The sequence below is a fragment of the Oreochromis niloticus genome, linkage group LG11 (genome assembly GCF_001858045.2).
Source record: "Oreochromis niloticus isolate F11D_XX linkage group LG11, O_niloticus_UMD_NMBU, whole genome shotgun sequence".
Lineage (NCBI taxonomy): Eukaryota > Metazoa > Chordata > Actinopteri > Cichliformes > Cichlidae > Oreochromis > Oreochromis niloticus.
In genome coordinates, this window is record NC_031976.2 from 4,608,455 (window position 1) to 4,619,413 (window position 10,959).

At 41.0% G+C, this 10,959-nt stretch overlaps 2 protein-coding genes across 6 annotated transcripts in view; one reads left to right on the plus strand and one right to left on the minus strand.

Moving 5' to 3' along the window:
* ano10a (anoctamin 10a) overlaps positions 1–10,959 on the plus strand; it is an 85,642-nt gene that overhangs the window by 51,837 nt on the left and 22,846 nt on the right. The window lies entirely within an intron of this gene.
* snrka (SNF related kinase a) overlaps positions 1–10,959 on the minus strand; it is a 70,406-nt gene that overhangs the window by 12,776 nt on the left and 46,671 nt on the right. For all 4 annotated transcript variants that reach the window (XR_002063780.2, XM_013266542.3, XM_013266541.3 and 1 more), the window contains exons 4-5: positions 9,477–9,689; positions 309–443 (exon numbers count right to left, since the gene is read on the minus strand). Coding sequence is in view for 3 of the 4 variants with exons in the window: in XM_013266542.3 (XP_013121996.2) it covers positions 309–443; positions 9,477–9,689 (348 nt within the window). In the remaining variant the exon portion in view is untranslated. The remainder of the gene's footprint in view (positions 1–308; positions 444–9,476; positions 9,690–10,959) is intronic.

The following is a 10,959-nucleotide window of genomic DNA, read 5'->3' on the forward strand; positions in this document are numbered from 1 at the left end:
CAGGTGGAGGCTCAGTGAACCCAGAAATGGAAATGAAACCTTTAGAGATCTACCTAGTCTTAAGTAATTGTGGCTGAGCGCTGCAAAGTGGAGTCAGACAGGTTGCCGTGTGAGGCAGCTGAGAGAAATAGGTCAGTTGCCCTCTTCTGGGCTCATACCATGACTTAGACACTCATTATGACCACGAGCAGTGATATTTTGTTACTCACGCTCTCGACTAGGTTGCTAAAATATCAGAATTTTTGTGCACGCAAGAGAAGGGTCATTTCCTTTCTTTAGGAGTGTTTGAGTTTTTAGCTGCTCTTTACCTGAAGTGTGCCTTGATGTTGCTGGGACTTGAGGAGCGGGTCTGCACATCCTTCTCCTGCTTCTCCCTCAGGATTCTTTCTGCTAGCAGGTAGTATGTAGCTGTGATGTGGTTGTATTTGTTGGTCTCTAGGGCTCTGAAACAACAAATCACACTTTAGGACCATATAAAGTAGACAGCATGTTGGATTTTTAAAAAGTGACAGAGTTGAGAACTCATTTTAGCTCTACATTCTAACTTCATCTCAAGCAAGTTGAACCAGTAAAACCACCACATAACAATGTATATTTTAAAAAAAAAACCCCACTGAACATAGTTTTGCTTGCATGTGTAAAGTGTAAGGACGTATAAGTGCATTCTGAAAATATTCACTTGGGCATTAGCCGAAGTTTTCTGGAAGCTGAAACCAACAAGTGAAACATGCTTCTCTAAGCATTTACCAGATAACAGAAGTTACAGGTGATCAATTTACAAAAAGCCTGAGATACACTGAGACACATAAGTGCAATTTCAAAAAAGAAAATCCAGTTTTTCCTTTTTCTGTGGAGTTGTGACACACAGGGCCCATCATTTTCAGACAGTGAACTCGACAATTGCGCTGTAAAGATCACGAAGTCCCCCAACAGTGCTGCATTTTGCACAGACACCACACAGACGATTATGGCGCATATATATATTTTAGGTATTATATGTGTAATTGAACGTCCTTACACTGACAGAAAGAGGAGTTTCACTCATCCGGCCCACTTAATTAAAAGGTGTGCTGTGTGAGGCCCTTAATGTAAAATGACTTTGACGATGACGCTGGCTTAGAGGAATGAGCTCTCTACATTTACATTGCACCTCTGACAGCAGAACGATCTTTGAGATTCACAACCAGACACTAAAACAGGCAATGTTGTCAGAGTAATCCCGGGAATGCACAGGGTGCGCATCTATGACATAAGAGTATATGAATTGGTTTTGTCCTGCCCCTTGCATAATTTCATAACTGGGCCATTTATTCTACAAAGGGTTTTTGAAACTTGTTGGTACACTATGACTTTCCTGTGTCTCACTTCTTCCTTTCCTCATATACTGTGTGCAGTGCAGTTGATGGGTGTGTGTTTTTTGAAAAGGGACACAGCACAAAGAGTTGGTTCTGAAACACAGTGCAGTGCATTTGGTAACAACATCACTGAGATATAATTAGCCAGTGAGACTGCAGTTTCACAGTAAGCGCTTCCCCTCATGTGGTCGACTCCTACAGAATTATATTGAACTAATTTTAATTTCACACAAAGCAGCTCAAAACAACAGGAAAATGTTTAAAGAAGTACACCTATTTTAGAACGGTTTTATGTATTCAGTGGGTATCAGCCTACTTTGTTCATTGATGTGGATTACTGTAAGCCTCTTTGCTGTGTGTGAATGACGTGGAGTGTGATTCCGTGCTTTTGCTGGTACAGGTTGTACAGTGTCTCTCCCTGTCTAGCTTTATCTACAGTTCACCACAAAAACTAAGTTCATGTACATGTCGGACTTGAAACTAATAAATCTTGAACAAACAATCCTTTAACTCAAGCCAGGGAAGTAGAGAAGTCTTTAAAACCATGGTTAAAACTAGAACAAGAGCCCATGTCTACACCATCCGAATTTGCACAAGCTTGGTGAACAAGTTAGACATAAATATACACTTTAACATTACGTTTTCTCATGGTGCTAATCAATATACAGTGCATATTACTATCAAACAGAGCTATCACACCCGCTAAGGTCTGCATTGTTGTGATTTATAGTTTCATTTCTGGGACTGTGCACATCAGGATACAGCCTAAGGTTCAGCTTAAAATCTAGGCTTATGCTATAGCTTTGCCTACACTGTAGACTTGCAGTACACTATAAATACAGCATCTCTCATTACTCAGTGTGCAAAGATGCACCTAAGCCAATATATGTCTGCACTTCACTATCAGTGTTGAAGCAGACTGATAACACTACATTAACTGCAGCATTAATTTGTAAAAATAAATAAATAAATAGTAATTTCCTCTGGCTATTTCTGTTAATAAATGTGCTGCCTCTCCTTTTTTTTTTTTTTTTTTTTTTTTAAATCGAGTGTATTATAGTTTATTGAAATCTTGTTCTCAGGGCTGTTACTGAATGAACACACTTGTTAAAGCGGCGTTCCACATTAGAAGCCATTTATTTGTCACAGATGCTTTGAAGCTAATGGCTGGTCGCTTGTCGACATTCCATGCTCCGGTTGCCTAGGTGACTCTCTTAATGATGTCAGTCAACAGTATTCTTCACTTTCAAATTTATCTCAGGTCCCGCCCACTTCATGTTGCCTGCAGTCATTTCGCCCGTAGTCCCTTGCACTCATAGAATGTCATTCACTTTCTACCTGATCACCATGTCGCTGTGTTTAGATTTAGAAGATGCAGCATCAATCTGCTGCATGAAACGTCAACTCATGAAAGAGGAGCGTGGAGGGTGTGGATTAAAGCCTAATTGCAGTAACATGACATCACACACACTGACACAACACATCCATCAGAAATCAATGCTCCCTACAAAAACAGAAAATATTTGCAGCTTTCATAGAAACAAAGAACTTGATCTGACAGTGCTTTAGTAACTCAGTATTGAATAGAGCAGGGGTGGGGGAACTCCATACCTCAAGGGCCGGTGTCCTGCAGATTTTAGGTGTGTCCTTGATCCAACACAGCTGATATAAATGGCTAAATTACCTTCTCAACATGTCTTGAAGTTCTCCAGAGGCCTGGTAATGAACTAATCATTTGATTCAGGCGTGTTGACCCAGGGTGATACCAAAAACCTGCAGGACATCAGCCCTTGAGGCCTGGAGTTCCCCACCCCTGGCATAGAGAAAAGTCAAAACACTGATGTTGCATTTGGGTACCACCACAATATGATCTTTGTTTCCTGCTAACATATGTAATGCTCAGGGCTCAACTTTACAAAGTAGAAAGCTAGTAAAACTAGCACCAGTATGAATTAACACTGTATTAACTGTATGCTCACTGCATCTGTTACAAAGACCAATTCTGAGAAACACATGGACAGTTACTTTTCTGTCGTTAATATTTTTACTCAGTGTTGTATTAGTACTTTTACTTAAAAGCTGCTGTGCAAACCTGCTCCTAGCTTTGTCACCATGATAGAGCTGCAACCTTCTTTACTACTGGTTGATATAACTGCAGCAGCACGGTGGGGGTTTGACCCCTGCTGGGTTATTTTTATGTGGTGTTTACACATATCCCTATGCCTGCGAAGGCTCCTTCCATATATTCCAGTTTCCTCCCACAGTGCAAAGACATGCAGCTGGTTAACTGGTACTAAAGCAGCTGTGGGTGTGAAATATAGAATAAAACACTTTATGCATGCATGAATAAATGTGACTTGTGGTCTATTCAATTCAATTCAATTCAATTCAATTTTATTTATATAGCGCCAAATCACAACAAAAGTCGCCTCAAGGCGCTTTATATTGTACAGTAGATAGCACAATAATAAATACAGAGAAAAACCCAACAATCATATGACCCCCTATGAGCAAGCACTTTGGCAACAGTGGGAAGGAAAAACTCCCTTTTAACAGGAAGAAACCTCCGGCAGAACCAGGCTCAGGGAGGGGCGGCCATCTGCTGCGACCGGTTGGGGTGAAAGAAGGAAAACAGGATGAAAGACATGCTGTGGAAGAGAGACAGAGATTAATAACAGATATGATTCGATGCAGAGAGGTCTATTAGCACATAGTGAGTGAGAAAGGTGACTGGAAGGGAAAAACTCAATGCATCATGGGAATCCCCGGCAGCCTACGTCTATTGCAGCATAACTAAGGGAGGATTCAGGGTCACCTGGTCCAGCCCTAACTATATGCTTTAGCAAAAAGGAAAGTTTTAAGCCTAATCTTGAAAGTAGAGATAGTGTCTGTCTCCCGAATCCAAACTGGAAGTTGGTTCCACAGAAGAGGGGCCTGAAAACTGAAGGCTCTGCCTCCCATTCTACTTTTAAATACTCTAGGAACAACAAGTAGGCCTGCAGTGCAAGAGCGAAGTGCTCTAATAGGGTGATATGGTACTACAAGGTCATTAAGATAAGATGGGGCCTGATTATTTAAGACCTTGTATGTGAGGAGCAGGATTTTGAATTCAATTCTGGATTTAACAGGAAGCCAATGAAGGGAAGCCAAAACAGGAGAAATATGCTCTCTCTTTCTAGTCCCTGTCAGTACTCTTGCTGCAGCATTTTGGATTAGCTGAAGGCTTTTCAGCGAGTTTTTAGGACATCCTGATAATAGTGAATTACAGTAGTCCAGCCTGGAAGTAATAAATGCATGAACTAGTTTTTCAGCATCACTCTGAGACAGGATATTTCTAATTTTAGAGATGTTGCGCAAATGGAAGAAAGCAGTCTTACATATTTGTTTAATATGTGCGTTGAAGGACATGTCCTGGTCAAAAATGACTCCAAGGTTTCTCACAGTGTTACTGGAGGCCAAGGTAATGCCATCCAGAGTAAGAATCTGCTTAGATACCATATTTCTAAGATTTTCAGGGCCGAGTACAATAACCTCAGTTTTATCTGAATTAAGAAGCAGAAAGTTAGCGGCCATCCAGGTCTTTATGTCTTTAAGACATTCCTGCAGTTTAACTAATTGGTGTGTGTTACCTGGCTTCATGGATAGATAGAGCTGCGTGTCATCTGCATAGCAGTGAAAATTTATGCTATGTCTTCTAATGATGTTGCCTAGGGGAAGCATGTATAATGTAAATAGAATTGGTCCTAGCACTGAACCCTGTGGAACACCATAATTGACCTTAGTGTCTGAAGAGGACTCTCCATTTACATGTACAAATTGGAGTCTATTAGATAGATATGATACAAACCACTGCAGTGCAGTACCTGTAATACCTACAGCATGTTCTAATCGCTCTAATAGGATATTATGGTCAACAGTATCGAATGCAGCACTGAGGTCTAGCAGGACAAGCACAGAGATGAGTCCACTGTCAGAGGCCATAAGAAGATCATTTGTAACCTTCACTAAAGCTGTTTCTGTGCTGTGCTGAGCTCTGAAACCTGACTGAAACGCTTCAAATAAGCCATTCCTCTGCAGATGATCAGTTAGCTGTTTGACAACTACTCTTTCAAGGATTTTTGATATGAAAGGAAGGTTGGAGATTGGCCTATAATTAGCTAAGACAGCTGGGTCTAGAGATGGCTTTTTGAGTAAAGGTTTAACTACAGCCACCTTGAAGGCCTGTGGTACATAGCCGATTATTAGAGATAGGTTGATCATATTTAAGATTGAAGCATTAATTAATGGCAGGACTTCTTTGAGCAGTTTTGTAGGAATGGGGTCTAAAAGACACGTTGATGGTTTGGAGAAATTAATTATTGAAGTTAACTCAGAAAGATCAATTGGAGAAAAAGAGTCTAACTTAACATTGATGGTACTAAGAGTAGCTGTAGATGATATTACATCTGTGGGATGATTATTGGTAATTTTTTCTCTAATGATAAAAATTTTATTTGTGAAGAAGTTCATGAAGTCATTACTAGTTAACGTTAAAGGGATGGTTGGCTCAGTAGAGCTCTGACTTTTTGTCAGCCTGGCTACAGTGCTGAAGAGAAACCTGGGGTTGTTCTTATTTTCTTCAATCAGTGACGAATAGTAAGATGTTCTGGCTTTGCGGAGGGCTTTCTTATAAAGCAGCAAACTATTTCTCCAGGCTAAATGATGATCCTCTAAATTTGTGACACGCCATTTCCTCTCCAGCTTACGAGTTATCTGCTTTAGGCTACGTGTTTGAGAATTATACCACGGAGTCAGGGACTTTGGATTTGAGGCCTTAGTTTTCACAGGAGCTACAGTATCCAGAGTCGTACGTAGTGAGGAGGTAAAATTATTAACAAGATAATCGACCTCTGTTGGAGTAGCGTTCAGATAGCTGCTCTGCTCTATGTTGGTACAGGGCATTGAAGATGATAACAGTGGGTGGATTATATTCTTAAACTTAGTTACAGCACTTTCAGAAAGACATCTACTTTGATAAAGTCTACTCTCCACTGCTGTGTAATCAATTATTGTAAATGTAAATGTTATCAGGAAATGATCAGACAGCAGAGGGTTTTCAGGAAACACTGTTAAATGTTCAGTTTCTATGCCATATGTTAAAACAAGATCTAGAGTGTGATTAAAGTGGTGGGTGGGTTCTTTTACATTTTGAGAGAAGCCAATTGAGTCTAATAACAGATTAAATGCCATGTTGAGGCTGTCATTTTTAGCATCTACATGGATGTTAAAATCACCCACAATAATTATTTTATCTGAGCTGAGCACTAAATCAGATAAAAAGTCTGAGAAATCAGAGAGAAACTCTGTGTAAGGCCCAGGTGGACGATAGATGATAACAAGTAAGACTGGTTTCTGAGTTTTACAGCTGGGGTGGACAAGGTTAAGCATCAGGCTTTCAAATGAATTAAAAGTCTGTCTTGGTCTTTCGTTAATTAATAGGCTGGTGTGAAAAATTGCTGCCACACCGCCCCCTCGGCCTGTGCTTCGAGATTTCTGGTAGTTAGAATGACTCGGGGGTGTTGATTCATTTAAACTAACATACTCATCCGGCTGCAACCAGGTTTCTGTAAGGCAGAGTAAATCGATTTGTTGATCAATTATTAAGTCATGTACTAACAGAGACTTGGAGGAGAGAGACCTAATATTTAATAATCCACATTTCACTGTTTTACTCTTTGGTTCAGATGTGGATACTGTATTGTTCTTTCTTTGTGATTTTTTATGTTTAAGTTGTTTATTGCTGGTTTTTGGTTTGTTTTTTGTCTTTTTGGGAGCTGACACAGTCTCAATGGAGATGGGTTTTTGGGGGGGTAGCAGGAGGAGAGAAGCTGCAGAGAGGCGTGTAAGACTGCAACTCTGCTTCCTGGTCCCAACTCTGGATAGTCATATTTTGGGGGGTTTAATAAATTTGTCCATATTTCTAGAAATGAGAGCTGCTCCGTCCAAAGTGGGATGGATGCCGTCTCTCCTAACAAGACCAGGTTTCCTCCAGAAGGTTTGCCAATTATCTATGAAGCCCACATCGTTTCTGGGACACCACTCAGACAGCCAGCAATTTAAGGAGAACATGCGGCTAAACATGTCACTCCTGGTCTGATTGGGGAGGGGACCAGAGAAAACTACAGAGTCCGACATTGTTTTGGCAAAGTTACACACCCATTCAATATTGATTTTAGTGACCTCCGATTGGCGTAACCGGGTGTCATTACTGCCGACGTGAATTATGATCTTACTGTATTTACGTTTACCCTTAGCCAGCAGTTTTAAATTTCCTTCAATGTCGCCTGCTCTGGCCCCTGGAAGACAATTGACTATGGTTGCCGGTGTCTCTAGCTTCACATGTCTGAGAACAGAATCACCAATTACCAGAGTTTGACCCCCGGCGGGTGTGTCGCCGAGTGGGGAAAAACGGTTAGACACATGAACAGGTTGGTGGTGTACCTGGGGCTTCAGTTTAAGACTATGCTTCCTCCTCACCGTCACCCAGCCGCCCTCTTTCCCCAGCTGCTTGGGGTCTGCCGGGGAACAGCTAGCGGGGCCTACGCTATCTTCGGCTGCACCAGCTACAGGGCCTGGCTAGCTACGGGTGAATGAAGGGTGCGAAGCCGAGTCTCCAATTCAGTAATCCTGGCCTCCAGAGCTGCAAATATGCTACATTTATTACAGGTATCATTACTGCTAAAGGAGGCCGAGGAGTAACTAAACATCTGACACAATGAGCAGGAAAGTGCAGGAGGGACAGGTGAAGTAGCCATGGTGCTAACGAGTCGGCTACGAGCTAAGCTAAGCTAGCGAAACAGTAAAGAGACAGTGAGTGAATACTTTGGCTATAAATTAGGTAGTGAGTACACAGAAAGGGTGATTCAGATGAAGCACGTTAAGATTATACTATGAAAAAGGGATGTATCAAAAGATTTAAATTAAATTGCTAAGCAGAAAAGCTACTCAGAAACACCACTGTGTTTGAGCAGGAACAGGAAGTGATACTCTACCACAAAGCGAGCGAACACCAAGTGACAGCGCCACCAAGAGTCAGATCCCAAACAATGGTCAATTAGTCTAGAAAAGTCTTATAAATATGCCAGTTCATTTGCATGTTTTGGAACATCTCCACATACTTAGAAACCTAACCACTGCTGATAAGCTTCATCATAACTGTGTGGAACTCTACTGGCAAGGTCTTCATTTATATACAACTTTAAATCAACAAAAACAAAAAAAGAAAGTCTCAATGCTTCTTTCTCTTCGAAGGCTAGCATCCCCACACATACAGAAATATTCTTTATTCTATTACACCACAGGTAATATCTTCACAGCAGAAGGTAGCAGTGAACTGCAAGTATGTCAGAAACAAGTGTGAACTTGAAATCCTGACTCTGCAATCAACAGCTGTTCTGTTTAATTCCTCTTATGTTCTGCTTCTCAGCATGTAAGCACACACCAGGCTTCTCTGAGGGCTGGAAGGTAAAGAGCTGATGCTTCTTTGAGTTAAACATCTGTCAGGATGCTCTGGGCTTTGTGCTGATGCGTGCTGTGTTATTTGGGTCCTTGTACAAGTGTAGAGTAAAGTGAAACAGGTTTCACAATGGCAGAAAAATGTTGTGACTGCTTAGTCCCATGGTGTAGTTTTTATTAAAGTTTCAAAAGTTATAGGCTAATCTGTTCATTGACCCCCTCCTTAAAAATAAAAATAAAAAAGCATCAATCGGCACTGATGATGCTTGTGTTTGTCTAATGAGTTCCGTTATAAACCCAAGAAAGGTTTCCTGATGAGTTTGCAAATGATATCAGTTTTGAAGTAAGAGACAATTTCCCCTTAATCACTTACTTTTAAAATTAAGTGCAGCCAAAACATTTATGGCTTCACTGAACAGCATTTTATAAAAAGAGGTTCTAAAAAGGCAAACAGCTCCCCTAACTACAAATGCTCATCAGTAAAATCTTTAAAGCTCACTCCAATGACTTGTGCTCTGAGTGATCACTAAGAGCAGAGAAAACCGTATAAAAATGTGATTACATCCACCTGGATCTGTTGTGGTTTCACTATGCAAACACCAGAGAAAAAGCTGAAGCACAACTTACTCGACTATGGTCTCCCGATCTGCAATGTCTCCCAGCACCATGCGCTGGATGATGCTGTTATGTTCCTCCTCTGACAGGTTTTTGTGAGAGACCAGGGGAGTGCTATACTTGGTGGCTGGGGATGGGTCCACCCCCTGCAGCCAGGCATGGCTCTCAATCTCCTCCAGGGAGGCTCGTTGTTTGGGATCCCTCTGAAGCATGCGGTCTATCAGACTGAGGAAAATGAGAAAAGGAGAGAGGGGAAAACACACTTAAATCAAATCCTGTTAAAGTATCACTAAGTATGGCTTTAAGTGGTCTCTGAGTAGTTGGATATTAACGGTTTCAAATTGTAACACCTACAGTTTCCCACACAGACTTTCTCTGAGTGAACCACCTAGGTACATTTACACGATACACCCACAGTGGGCACAGCCTTTGCTCTTTTTTGGAAGGTCTGGCTCCTGCGCAGCCATCTCCAGCCCTTTCTTGGCACTAGCCAGGTCCCTGTTGTGAAGGTTTATCAATGTGAGTAGCTAATTATTAATGTGACACATTCAATCTGCATATATTAAATGTTTATAAATAGAAGTGATAGACTTTAAAATTGTTCATTTTTATGTAATTCTTTTTTGTGAAACAAAGGAAGAAATTAAAAAAAATTAGAAAATGGGGGGGAAAATTTAAACTATCAGAAGCTGCTATTGGACCAGAATTCCACGTCTCTCAGTGCCTGTTTTATGTGATTAGATACAGATGCTGCCGGGTCATATAGGCTCCATCTGCGTGCTGAACTCCACCTGTCCCTTGTGCCGGTGCTAGGTTACCTATTAGAACAAGTGTTATGCTTTGTGTTAAGAATGCCACACCACTCAATTTTGGTGGTGTTTTTCCTTAAGTTTGTTTTAGATTTATTTGTTGTTACAAGAAGTTTTGTAGAGGTGCCAGCAGCACTGTGGCTGGACACTTCATTCTTGCGGGGTTCAGCACTGGTTGTCTCAGTGCAGTTTAGCCTGCGTCAGTAATGTGATGCACTATGTGGAGAGGAGGAGCAGATAATGTAGAGTGACAGACTGTGTTTGAGATTTGCTTTGAATGAGCTGGGTATGTCAAACTACAGCTGGTCAGCTGGCAGCTTAAATTCCACACAAATGACACTCTTGAAAGCTAAGATTGCAATTTAACAAGATTAGGTGGGATTTGCAATCTAGTGAGATGACTAACATTAATACATAGGGCTTGAATTTCAGTGTGGGATTGTGGTTACTGTGCATAATTTAATAGATTCTACAAATCCAACCCTTATAATAAAGGAAATTCCCGCACAGATTTTAGGACAATGTCTAATAATGTTCAGCACAACGTCTACACTGGTGTGGAACACCAGACGGTTGTCTTCAAGCTCTTTTAAACAATGTCTTTTTATAAAATGTTTTTCCTTCATACATACAAAAAGAGAAAAGAAGGATTACAGATGATCTGTATATTCAGGGTAATTAGCCCA